The sequence below is a fragment of the Recurvomyces mirabilis genome (assembly GCF_035927965.1).
Source record: "Recurvomyces mirabilis strain CCFEE 5264 chromosome Unknown scaffold_3, whole genome shotgun sequence".
NCBI lineage: Eukaryota > Fungi > Ascomycota > Dothideomycetes > Mycosphaerellales > Teratosphaeriaceae > Recurvomyces > Recurvomyces mirabilis.
This window is the reverse complement of record NW_027041937.1, coordinates 1,229,727-1,242,939: the sequence shown is the minus strand read 5'-3', so window position 1 is coordinate 1,242,939 and position 13,213 is coordinate 1,229,727. Positions and strand designations below refer to the sequence as shown.

The following is a 13,213-nucleotide window of genomic DNA, read 5'->3' as shown; positions in this document are numbered from 1 at the left end:
CTAGCCGTCTGGTCTACGACTCTCAAGCATCTTCGAACAGCATTCACCAACCACATCAAGCCTAGGCTCACTACCAACACTCACCTAAAGGGCCACGAATCTGCAGATCAGGCTCACTCTCAGTCCAAAATCCGGGTCACAATCACTCACCTTTCTAGGAGGTGGCCTACTCCAGCGACCTCACTTGGACTATCAAATCTCTCACTGGGTAACTACGCTAGTGCTAGCGTCGGTTCAAGGGGCTATAAGTCTATGGCCTCCCACGCTCTGGTTCTCCCTCTTCTACACCAACCTTCTCCTCTATCTTCACGACTTCCACCCTTACCCCTTGTATCTCTCTTCCGCTTCTCGGCCTCGACGTCTTCCAATACCCTCACAACATCCAGCAAGAATCATGGACCCCATCCTGGACGATCGGACCCTATCTGATACTGGTATGGCGCCTCCCGACAATCCACAGCTGTCGACCGCTCAGGAGGATGACAATCTCGACCCAGCTCTTCATGAGTCGCAGCAAATCCCACCAGCGAGCGAGGATGCTCTCTTCGTGCCAGAAGAGCCATCTATGGATGCCCATGCGGCCATGGTGGAACAACAACGGAAGCTAGCCATGCAGTTCCGCATGCGGTTTCCCCCGCCGAAATCTCGAGCACCAGCTGCTCAACAAGAAGCTACTGCGTCAGTCTTTAATACATCAGGACCAGCTGACGAATCGGGGATACCAACTACTGGCAAGGGCAAACGCGATCCAGCAGTAACTCAGTTTGCGAAGCTCAAGGCCACGCATACTAGGAAACAAAGAGCTGGAACGCTCTCATTCGACGAGAACGTCGCCTTTCTGAGGGCTCAGGCCGAGGAAGAGGCCCGTCTCAGGAAACGAGAAGCGGACGAAGCCTTCGAGCGCGAGCTGACGCCCGGAGGCTCATCAGATTATGACGACGACATCCCCGATCCTTTGGCTGTAGATCATGATACTACGACGTACTCCAGCATGTTTGCTGACGATTCCGATGGAGGAGATGCGCCTACTAAGAAGCGTAAGTCTGCGGCCAAGGACTGTAATCCGGCACCCAAGAAGAGAGGCCGAAAAGCCGCCGGTAGCGCTTTCGATGAGCCAGACGATGTACTCAAGCGTGCTCAAGCCCGTGCTGCTCGTGGTAAGAAGGCTGGCGCTGCCAAGACCAAGGGTCAGTCCAAGCGTGGAGCCAACACGACCAATCTCGACTCGATCATGGGCACCAACATTTTCGAGGATACCGCCCAGACAAGAGGCTTGAGAGCCCCGCCAACTTTTGGCGACCAGGTACCGACTCGGCGTGCCAACGCTCTGCAGGCGTTGATAGCCTCCGTACCAGTGGAGGACAGAAAGATAGCGAGTAGCGACAAGCGAGCTCTAGATGCAGCCATCAGGGACTTCACTGGTCAGGCGAGCGTCAAGCCAGCTCCGGACGGTAATTTCAGTGTCAAAGGCATGCGGGCGACACTCAAGCCCTACCAGGTTATAGGTACAGCATTCATGCGCCGACGAGAGAACGCCAGCGATAAGCCTCTTGGGGGTATCATTGCGGATGCCATGGGTTTGGGAAAGACGGTCATGATGCTAGCTAACATTGTGAGTACGATTGGAGACCTTCAGTCATCATCTGAACAGTCATCTTCTGAAGCATGTGCTGACGACTTTCAGGTCAATGGACGTCCCCGAGGTAAGGCCAAGTGCCGTGCGACTCTTATCGTAGCCAGTCCTGCCTTGGTATCTCAGTGGTATCAAGAGATCCTGAGGCACACCATCCCCAAGCGCGAGAACAGACAGCATGGCATGGGTCGTGTTTTGCGGCATCATGCTGGCTATCGTGTGAACTCCAATGATGCCCTGGAACTCCTAGGTAGTGCAGATATCGTGCTAACGACCTACCATGAGGTCTGCAGGAGCTATCCTAAGGCAGTCATACCACCCCATCTAACGACTGCTGCGCAGAAAGATGTCTTCTGGAAGGAGAAGTACGAACGGGACCGTGGCGACCTACACCGGATCAAATGGCTGAGAGTTGTTCTGGACGAAGCACAGGCGATCAAGAACCACCTCGGGCATACCAGTATGGCTTGCCGTGCGCTCGAAGTCAAACACCCTTGGCTCGTTACAGGAACGCCTTTGCAAAATTCGGTAAAAGAACTTTATGCATACTTCCGTTTCCTCAAGCAGGCAGACATTGGATCTTACCGGCTGTTCTGCGCCAACTTTTGCTCCCCTGACGACCCTGATGGGACCAGGAAACTCGCGGTCTTCCTCAATAAGATCATGATCCGTCGTACGCATCTGGATACACTCTTCAATGCGAGGTTGCTGGATCTCCCTCAACCAACAGAGCATACGCTGTGGCTTGAGTTCTCGGACGTGGAGCGTCAGATCTACGAGATCGTGAAACGCCGCTTTGTGGAAAGAATCAACACGATCGCAAGGCAGGGTCATCTTGAGAAACAATTTAATCATATATGGACCATGATCTTGAGGTTACGGCAGATCTGTGCTCATATCCTCCTCATACAGAGCACAATCCAAGACCTCCTCACGCGAGAGGATTTCGAGAAATTGAACTCCATTACCTGCGCCAACGAAGACGAGTTCTCGGACGACGGCGCCCTCGTTCTGATCCACCTTCGTGCCATACTCAAGAAGCACAAGGGCGCCAGAACCGTCGAAGGCGGCTTACAGGGAGCAGTCATTGGAGAGACTGAGACCGTTCCCATGGATGTGTTGTACGCCGAGAATGAGGATCCAAGTGGTCTGGTCGGCGGCAAACATGGCCAATCGTTTCGGTTTCGCAAGTACATGAGATCTCTCGAGGCTCCCGAGCAGTGGGGGGCTATTAAGGAGAGGAGCACATGTGCGGGATGTCGCCAGGCGCCTGAGGATGCGCAGCTGACTTCCTGTAACCACATCTACTGCAAGAAGTGCTTGCAAGACTTGCAGCACCACGCCGCACGCCGTGGCCATGATCAAGCCCGTTGCGCGGAATGTGGAGAGGCGTATACGTCTACCAAGCCATGTCAGGACTTCACGACGGCTCAGCAGCGCGATAGCACTGGTAACGGCTCATCGATGCCGTCTGCGTCCCCGCCAAAGAAAGGCAAAGACGATGAGTTGGAGGACTGGATAAACATGCGTGGCGAGGTGCTGCCATCCGCGAAGACGATGGCCGCCAAGGCGCAGGTAGGCCGCGAGATCCTGACTTTATATGGAGCAGATGCTGACTTTGACAGATACTGAACTGGATGGAAGAGGCGCCGGACGCTAAGATCATAGTCTTCACCCAATTTCTGCCTATGGTTCGAATCGTCTCCAAGATGTGCAACACAGAAGGATGGGGCTGGCTGAAATATACGGGTGAGATGTCTCATGATGCCAAGGAGAAAGCCATCTCCGCATTCGAGCAGGATGACTCCAAGAAGATACTGATCGCTTCTCTGAGGAGCGGTGGTTTGGGCTTGAATCTCACCATGGCACGCTTCGTGCTCTGTCTGGGTATCTAATCATCCTGTCTACGCTCTTGATCAATGCTAACCACTGCTATAGACCCATGGTGGAATTCAGCCGTCGAGCAACAAGCCTTCTGTCGTGTCTTTCGCATTGGCCAACAGCACGAGACTCGATTTATTCGTAAGCAAAGCCACAGACTGATGAGATATCGACGGTTTCTGACATGTATATAGGTCTGGTCGTCAAGAACACAATTGACGCCGCCATGGTGGCAATGAAGGAGAGGAAGCAGGTGGAGATTGACGAGATCATGGAGGATCCGAAGCGAAACGAGCGCCCAACGAGCGCCCAACTGATGAAGTTGTTTGGCCCAGTCGGTGAAGAAGACGGCCATCCCTTCATCTTCCCCAATGGTGAGGATGAAGATAATGCGCATCTGAGGGTACCTAACGTCGACAAGGAAGACGAGACGAGGGAGCTGGGCAATGAGGAGTAAAGGCTGGAAGATTAACGACTAACGAAGTTATGACCCTGGGTATAGGATGGGTAGGGATGGAACAGTTTAAGATACTTATCTTCATTTCACGAATCACGAATATGAGCTCATGGTGGCACTTAGTATATCATATCGAGCATGGCTATTGGGGATTCAATGACCAACGATAACATGATCTCGGGTATGGGAAGGGCGGAGATGGGATGTCTGAGCCTTGGTATCTCAAGCTCCACGAATCACGAATATGAGCTCACGGTGGCAGCCAGTATAATATATCGAGCATGGCTATTTGGGATTTGACGAGTACCAACCATATGAGAATCGGGTTGGGAAGGGCCGAGAAGGGCCGGGAAGAGACGATTTAGCATAAGTATTTGAATAATCAGCTCATGGTGGCATTCGGTATATTATATCAAGCATTGATATTCGGGATCTAACTTTGATGATATATGAAGAACCATTATTCAGTATTATCATGCCATGATCCACCATTTCCCTACTTCATACCACGACAGGAAGTGACATTTCACAAAGACTGGACCCGCGATAGACCCTCATGAAGGTCGACAGCTACAAGCTTCACAATATATATGCCAGAGATAGTTGCCAGCCATTTCCATAGGGTAAGGACTCCGCAATTTGTGCGACACGGATCGTGAGCTCGATCAGTTGTTCAACGTGTGCCATCGGCAGGATAGGAACCCACGTCAGTGTAGAATGCTCGTCAAACACAAAAGAAGCTGACATCTCACGCAGGCTGAGCTCCTGAGATACCATCGCGGTGTTTGGTAGTCACAGTCTACACAACATCCATGCTGGAGATAGTGGCCAGCTTGCTACGCAGGGTAAGAGCTCTCGAGTATGTAGAGCATGGAACAAGAGCTCAATGAGCCGAACAATCTGTGGCGTCGATAGGACACCAGATCCACTGCAGTAGAGACCACTCATCAGATACTGGGAACACCTCAAACTCCCAGTCTAAGATCAAGCCACAAGACAAGCATCTCGCATGAAGCAGCGACCGCTCCTTGTGTCGTGGAGGTCATTTGTATGTGTGGATCACTAGTTCCAGCGAAGATTATGACACGATTTGATACCCATACGATCCGCAAGCTTGAAACATGAATCTATGAGAGGACTCGATATGCCACGTCGATCAAATATGACGAGAATATCACTATCGCCAACTGTGGCCGCAAAGCCATCAACTTTGAAGCGTGTCTCCTCCGTCGATCGCTAAGTACAGAACCAGTACCTTGCAACACCAGACCATCCTACGCCACCTTGCTACATCCCATCCGGTCGTGGGAGTCATTAGTCCACATCGACTACTGCCCACGCCAGGGCTCATGATCTGTTCACCTTCTTGCCTGGACAAGACAGGTGCAAGGGCCATCCCCCACGAGGTTGGAGAGACATGCCTCGAGATATATCATCCAGCCACAAAGGAGAAGTGATGGCTCCCCTTACGATTGCCTTTACCCTTCGAACAAGCCCGCATTTTCTTCGAGGCTTGCCATCAGAGGTATGAGTAGGATCAGCACTTCCCGTCCAACCGGCGGGGCGCAACACTTCGTGGTCAACATCTACAACGGCATGATCACGTTTCGATAGTGAACTTCGGGTAAGGTCCATCGTTTTGACCAGCCTTCGTTTGCTCGAGAGTCACTCGTACAGTACAGCGGCCATCGCGTTACGGTGCTGTGCGAAGTGTAAACTCAGTACTGTCTGCGGAGTGACGTTAAACTATAATCCGGAGCAATTCGGCCCGAGACGCGTGACACCCGCGTTTCGCGACCGACGGTAATAAGCATGTGGCACTCTCTTGACGACAACGATAATGCCGCGGCCGCCACCACCATGGAGATTTCTGGAGATATCCCAGACTCGACAGACTGGCTGAATACACCTTTAAAGGACTTCGCGCAGCTGGAGAACGTTCTGCACTGCCAGATCTGCAAAGAGTTCTACAATTGTCCCATGCTCACTAGCTGCTCACACTCCTTCTGCTCCAAGTGTATTCGCTCGAGTCTATCAGCCGACGGCCGGTGTCCTGCTTGCCGGACCGTTGATCAGGCGAGTAAATTACGGAACAACTGGGCATTAGAAGAGGTCGTTGCCACATTCTTGGCGGCAAGACCAAAGGCGATCTCTGTGGCACGGAGAGAGCAGGAGCAAGCGCAGTACTCATCAAGGCCTGGGAAGCGGAAAAGGGTAGTGCTGGATTCAGACGAGGTGGAAGAGAGCAGCAGAACCACCCGCAGCAAGAGTCGGAAGATGGCAGCGTCACAGACCTCGAACCCGGACGTCGTCGACGTTGATGACAGCGAGGGAGATGACGGTGCTTACGAGCCAGAGGCTGTGCCAGATGACGGGCTGGTGGAGTGTCCGCTGGGCTGTGGGAAGCGTATGAAGGTGGAGCAGGTAGAGCCGCATCTTGATCGATGTGACGAGGAGAAGGAGCTGGCGCAGAAGGCAAACTCGCGCAAGTCCGCTACTCTTGCGAACCGGACTATAGATCGGCAGAGTCCCCGGCCGCAAGATCGATTGGCAGAGCTGAATTATTCGCTTCTAAGGGAGCAGCCTATGCGGAAGAAGTTAGAAGAACTGGGCATACCAGGATGGGGTTCGAAGCAGCTCATGGTTAGACGACATACAGAATGGGTGAATTTGTGGAACGCCAATTGCGATAGTACTCAACCGAGGACGAAGCGCGAACTCTTACATGACCTGGATTCATGGGAACGGACGCAGGGCGGCAAAGCCCCGACTGCTAGCAACATGTCCACGAACATCATGCGGAAAGACTTCGATGGCGATGGATGGGCGAACAAGAATAAGGACGAGTTTAGTCGGCTCATAGCCGACGCGAGAAGGAAGAAGAGTAATCCCGAATCAACGCCAGATCAATCGAAAGTCGACACAGGTGACGAATTCGCCAAGCCTGCGCTCGACGGGGATGAGAATAGTAGTCCACACTTCGACAGCGCAGGCACAAATCCACCGACGTCACAGAAACAGTCCTCCTCACCCTACGCAAACAACCCTGACGCCATGGCCTCCATCCGAGAAAAAGTAGAAGCAGCAAACGCAGGCCGCCACATCGAACCCCTCATGAACCAAGGCTTCGAGAACACAGCCTTGAACGCCACAAAAGACTCCACCTCGTCACAACCAGCACACGCCCACACTTCCGTACTCAACCCAGCGACTCCCTCCGTACCGGGAACAGAGAACAAGGCCATGATGTCCGACGGTTTCAGGCAGGTGCGCGAGGTGAGCAATGACGAGCATGCGGTCAATCAGCGGACGGGGTCGCCGTGTGTACTATCCGCACATATGCATAATAGTGCGAGGAAGGTGCCGATGTTTGAGTTGCCCTCTGAGCCCGTCAATGACATTGATGGGGCGGGGGACGGGACGCATGTATAGGTAGCTGTTTAAAGAAAGTCATGTACATTTTCTTGACCTCCTATCTGCCCTATGAAGATGAGATGCTCAAGATTTCCGAGCTCGCCCACCATGGAGGCGCCCGGTGTCATGACACTGCTTTTATGCGCTTGCTGCTGTAGATGAGGTGTAAATCCTTGGCGTGACACAGTGTCTGCCAGCATGCCACGCCAACACCTTTCGGCCACGCGGTGAGCTTATAGCAAACTCGAAACATTGATACATGACCTGCCCTGCCTTCTGCGCCCTGACTTCTCCCCACTAATCCAAAAGCACCATTCAAACATAACAAAATGTGCCGCCTCATAACCACCCACCTAGGCTGCGGCCACAAAACTCAAGGCCCATACATAGCCTGCTCCCGCGTTGCCGCACGAACACCACGTGGTCCACCACACGATAATGGCGTGGATGCACTCTGTCCTGATCCGGAACCTGTTGATCTGTCCCAGAATTCGTGTTGTGAGACGTGCTTTGCTGAGATCTTCCTAGGTTTCATGGGGAAGATGTGTAGGGATTGTCGGGATCAGCAGGCGTTGCGGATGGGGAGGGTGGTGCTTGACAGACTGCGGGAAAGTGGTTCTGGGTATGAGGCGAGGATGGGGACGAGGGATGATAGTGGCCAGCATGTTCGGACACCAGTTGCTGGTCCATCGCGGGAGAGGACCAGGGACACGACGACTGCGGGAGATCCGGCGAGCTCAAGCACGTCCGCGGAAGGCGGTGGTGGTCGACACAATTCTTCCAGCGATGTCCGTTCCCATCACTGGTGAGGACTCCAATCAAGTCGATCAAATCACTCATAGCTTCGTCAAGCTATCCGATCTCGGACGAGTACTGCCAAAGACATATCCTGCGGCGACTGGACTGAAAGAACCATTGATCGGAAGAGGAAAGGGAGGCCTACGCCAGGCATCTGTGAAGAAGACCGGATGGACGATGGCGGGATTGTACATTGGCTGGACAGGAGATCTTCGCGTTTCAGGAACTTTGTGTGGCGGCATGGCTTCGATCTGGGTTCTTGGATTCTGTATTGTTGGTGATGTTGGATTAGTGCTCTGTGTATAGGTGGCGCGGGTCTGTTGTTGGAAGAGTGGATTCCGCTGCTGATTTGTGTGAATCTGTACGTAGATCAGTAACAATCTGGGTCTTCTTGGTGAAGGGGTCTAACGTTTGGCCGTGGCGGCTGTGATGATGGAAGCATGTCTGTTTGCCTGTCGTTGTAGAGTAGGATGTTCATCATTACCTTATGTTTTACCTCGGCCAGTGATGAGCTCGGACCCACCCAGTCCCCACGTACTAGGAAATATAGCAGCCAATGACTCCTGTCCACATGCACATAAAGCACACTACCGTACGTATCTTGTGTTGAAGAGATGTGGCGGAGGAGTGTGGTGTGGCAAGTCAGTCGCTCGTCACATACCACGGCGCGGGCTCAGCAAGCATCCAGACCTATCATACATATCGATAATGCTACATTGTACCGACAATATCCATCCGCAAATGAGGACCCGGGATCCAACCCACCTCTGTTATCGAACCTCAACTTTAGCTTGCCCAGCGAGAAGTCTTCAACGAACGCCCAGAACTGGTCTGTGATCTCGCCATCATCTTTGGCTCGAACCACGTTCCTTCAAGCACTAGCCGGACAGCATATATGCGTGTCTCCAACCGCTCGTACCTATCCTTACTTGTCGGACATTTCTCAATCACCCCAGCATGCTATCAAGTATGTTGGCTTCGACGCCGAACGAGGTAGCAGTGTCGGAGGGACAAGTGTCCGTGGCGCCTATCTGAGTGCTCGATATGAAAGTCGACGAGAAGAAACGGACTTTTCTGTACTGGACTACCTGACCGGCCATACGGAGCTCAATGCGCTGGAAGAATCGATGTCTGAAAATGACAGAAACGCTCTCGACGAGATCACGGAGCAGCTGAACTTGCGCCAGCTCCTACGGATGCCAGTGGCGAATCTTAGCAATGGCCAGACGAGACGAGCACGGATTGCTAAGGCACTTATGGCCAAGCCTGAGGTACTGCTACTCGATGGACCATTTATGGGGCTGGATCCGAATACTCTACGCATGATGTCCGGAGTCTTGCGTCAGCTTGCGGAGAGACAGCAGCCGAGACTCATCATGAGCCTTCGACCCGAAGATGGGGTGCCATCGTGGGTCAGCCATCTAGTCATCGTCGATCAAGCTTTGAAAATCCTCGCGCAGGGCCCCAAACATGACTTAGTTGAGCCGAACATCCCCGCTGAGGCTGCCACAATCTTACATGCAGCACAGTCGGCTGCTTCGAGTAGAAACGAACGTAAATATAGCCGGGATGGGTTCCATCGCGACTCACCAGCACTTTCACCCGGGGATGCGCTCGTGGAGATGCAAGGCGTCAAAGTAGCCTACGGAGACAAGGTCGTGCTTGGCGATTGGAGTCAAGAACACGATAACACGAGTCGATCTGGGCTTTGGTGGTCGCTACACCGAGGGCAAAGATGCGCCATTCTGGGACCAAACGGCAGCGGCAAGACTACCATGCTCTCTCTCATAACATCCGATCATCCACAGACCTACAGCCTACCGATCAAGCTTTTTGGCAGATCTCGCCTACCAGGCCCTGGTCAACCTGGCATTAGCTTGTTCGAGCTTCAGCAACGCATGGGACACTCTAGTCCAGAAGTACATGCTTTCTTCCCTAAGCAATTAACCGTACGCCGAGCGCTGGAATCTGCCTGGTCTGATGCGCCGCTTGCAAAGCCGAAGTTACCTGCAGGTGCGAAGGAGAGGGTTGACGCCTGTTTGAGATGGTTCGAGCAAGAGCTCAATCCTAGATGGCGAAACAAATCAGTAGTGGATGTGACTGGCGAAGATAAGGTCAGGAATAGCACTACTATCGAGCAGTCCGACTCGACCTGGGCCGCCGGCATGACCTTTCGAGATCTGAGTTTCTCCAATCAACGACTGATCCTATTCATCCGAGCAATCGTTGCAGAACCAGACCTCGTCATCCTCGACGAGGCACTCAGCGGTATCGATGAAGCCACGCGAGACAAAGCACTACTATTCTTGTCGCAAGGTGAGAACGTGGTCAAGAACTCAAAAGGCAGCGAGCACAATCAAATGGAAAGCAGTGAGCATGCGAAGTTCGGTCGAGTAACAGTGCAAGGTCTTTCATCTCAGCAAGCACTTCTCGTCATCAGCCACTCGAAGGAAGATGTGCCTGGTTGTATACGCGAGTGGATTCGGCTGCCTGAGCCTGGAGAAGGCAGAGTGCCTAAGATTGGGCGCTTGTCAGGTCCACTTGAACTGAATCCAGAAGCGTGGGAAGAGATATGGAGTTGATAGCCATACGATATGAAAGACACTGTCGTTTGGGTGCTCGATAATGGTTTGGTGTAACGACCTCTTAACGGACGTCGATCGTTCCGCAAATGTACCTAGTGAAAGGAAATTGCCTCAAAGCCGAGCACCCTCTCTTACCTTCAGCGTATCTCAATGTGTTCAGTTGAGCGAGGCTGTAATATGAAGTGCCTCACAGGGTCACATGCAACGCGAGTCATGCGGAAAAGACACTCCAGACTCCAGCCAAAATTGCGGTTCGAGCTCCACCCAGCTTTCCATCATCCTCGGGAAGTCTTTCGCCGCAAACAGTGACGATCGTCCCACGAGCGAAGGAAGCTCGTGTGCTTCGGTTTCGTCTCTGTTTGTGCATAATAATCTCGTCTCTCTTAATATTATAGCCAGGTAGTATTTCCACTCTCTTTGCCTCGATAACAGATACTCACCGCCGTTCATTGACACGATGAGGACGACAGCTATGGCCTCGATAGCTCCTCTGAAGCAGGTCTTCAGCAGATCTACTGGCGCGACTGCGAGGAGAGGGTTCGCGACAACGACCAGACTTGATGCCAGTTATGGATTCATAGGACTTGGGCAGATGGGTGAGTTGGCAGCCAGCACATCGATAGCGAGCATGAGAAGCTGACACGTGCATTCCGTAGGCTATCCAATGGCTTCCAACCTCCGCTCCAAGATCTCTTCTTCCGACAAGATGTACATACACGATGTCAATCCAGCAGTGACCGAGCAATTCGCGAAAGAAATCGGCAATGTCGAGATTGCACAAAGTGTCCGAGACGTGGCAGAGAAGTCGGTAGGTCCTCCTTTCCCATACCAGCACAACTTATATGATGAACCATTATATCCTTAAACGAATGATCTAAGTTGCAGCGCAAGCTGTTGTCCTGATTTTACAACATAACAGCCAATCCTCTGAAAATGCCCAGCCAATCTATTTTTCAATATTGAGAGTACTCTTCAAGTAAGAGTGCTGATAGTATCAACAGGAGACAATCCTCACAGTCCTACCCGAACCTCACCATGTACAAAACGTCTTTCAGCAGATGCTCCGGCCAGACGCGACTCTCGCTGAGGCACCGAACAACCACGAACGTCTCTTCATCGACTGCAGCACAATCGACCCCAAGAGTTCCGCAGGAGTTGCAAACGCAGTACACAGCAGTGGCCAAGGCCGCTTCGTGGACGCACCAATGTCCGGCGGAGTCGTCGGAGCTCGGGCAGGAACCCTAACATTCATGCTAGGAGCATCAGAAGAGCTTGTGGAGCGAACAACGGAAGTGTTGAAGATGATGGGCAAGCGCACAATCCATCTCGGGCCCCAGACAAGCGGGTTGAAAGGCAAGCTCGCGAACAACTACCTGCTCGCACTGAACAATATCGCCACAGCCGAAGCGATGAATATGGGCGTGAAATGGGGTCTCGACCCAAAGACCTTGGCAGATATGATCAACACAGCCACTGGCAAGTGCTGGCCCAGCGAGATCAACAATCCCGTGCCCGGTGTGAGCGAAAACGCACCAGCGGGTCGTGATTACAAGGGCGGGTTCGGCACACGATTGATGTTGAAGGATCTCAAGCTGGCGCTCCAGGCTGGTGCCGAGTCGAATATCGTGCCGCATCTTGGTGCACATGCGCAGGATATATACTCTGCGGTCGTGGTGGATCCGGCATGCAAAGACCGAGATTTCTCGGTCGTGTATAGATATATTGGTGGCAAGGAATAGATAGATGGTGGAAGTTATCATGACATTCTTCTTGGGTTGAACAAATCGGCTTCACCACGAGGTGCATAATGAGCTATTTTGTGCTGGCACGGCATGCCGTTCGACGGAGGTCATGTAGTTGTTATGTGCTCACTCTTATCATGTTCAAGGAGTAATCGGGGAGCAGGATAAGACTACATACAGCTCGCCGAACTCGTTTCGAGACTGAATACATGGGATGCACAATAGCTGTACGAGTCGAGGTCGAGCCACCTGACAGTCGCCAACCCGGAAACACCCCTACTCATGGACATGAAGCGTGCTATATCGGGAAGTCACGAAGTACATGGTTGCTCATTCTTCTTCGGGCATCAAGGTTGGTGAATGGTACCATATGACCCGGTCCTGCGGAGTAGAGCTGGGAAGCTCCGTATGGCCAAAGTCTGGTTCTGGTACACGGTTATGAACTCACAAATCATTGATCTTATTTTGTTCTCAGCGATTTATCTTAATTTGTTCTCAGCGATTTATCTTAATTTGTTTTCAGAGTACTCGCTCTTCGCCTCTGGTAGAGCCGGATGTAAGCGAGTAGTAACGTCAAACGGCGCAGACTGGGTAGGTGGCCAAGCGTGTGCAATTGACAGGGAAGAAAGCGTGGCCAACAAGGTGTCACTACTGTCGGTCGATCTATACCGATCCCTTCCCGGCCCGGCCTGCTCGCCCTGCA

General features: G+C 52.5%; 4 protein-coding genes across 4 annotated transcripts; all 4 read left to right on the top strand.

Moving 5' to 3' along the window:
* Positions 1-394: 394 nt before the first annotated feature.
* On the top strand, positions 395-3,971 carry LTS14_001809 (uncharacterized protein; the record flags this gene model as incomplete). Its single annotated transcript, XM_064834517.1, has 3 exons — positions 395-3,208; positions 3,259-3,520; positions 3,709-3,971. 3 exons carry the CDS (start codon positions 395-397, stop codon positions 3,969-3,971), a joined length of 3,339 nt encoding a protein of 1,112 aa, XP_064698381.1.
* A 1,860-nt stretch (positions 3,972-5,831) lies between these two features.
* RAD18 (E3 ubiquitin-protein ligase rad18) lies at positions 5,832-7,403 on the top strand (the record flags this gene model as incomplete). Its single annotated transcript, XM_064834516.1, has 1 exon — positions 5,832-7,403. One exon carries the CDS (start codon positions 5,832-5,834, stop codon positions 7,401-7,403), a length of 1,572 nt encoding a protein of 523 aa, XP_064698380.1.
* A 1,394-nt stretch (positions 7,404-8,797) lies between these two features.
* Positions 8,798-10,765, top strand: LTS14_001807 (uncharacterized protein; the record flags this gene model as incomplete). Its single annotated transcript, XM_064834515.1, has 1 exon — positions 8,798-10,765. The coding sequence occupies one exon, from the start codon at positions 8,798-8,800 to the stop codon at positions 10,763-10,765; it is 1,968 nt and encodes a 655-aa protein (XP_064698379.1).
* A 475-nt stretch (positions 10,766-11,240) lies between these two features.
* LTS14_001806 (uncharacterized protein) lies at positions 11,241-12,507 on the top strand (the record flags this gene model as incomplete). The annotated part of the gene is made up of 3 exons (XM_064834514.1): positions 11,241-11,364; positions 11,425-11,576; positions 11,761-12,507. The coding sequence occupies 3 exons, from the start codon at positions 11,241-11,243 to the stop codon at positions 12,505-12,507; spliced, it is 1,023 nt and encodes a 340-aa protein (XP_064698378.1).
* Positions 12,508-13,213: the final 706 nt, after the last annotated feature.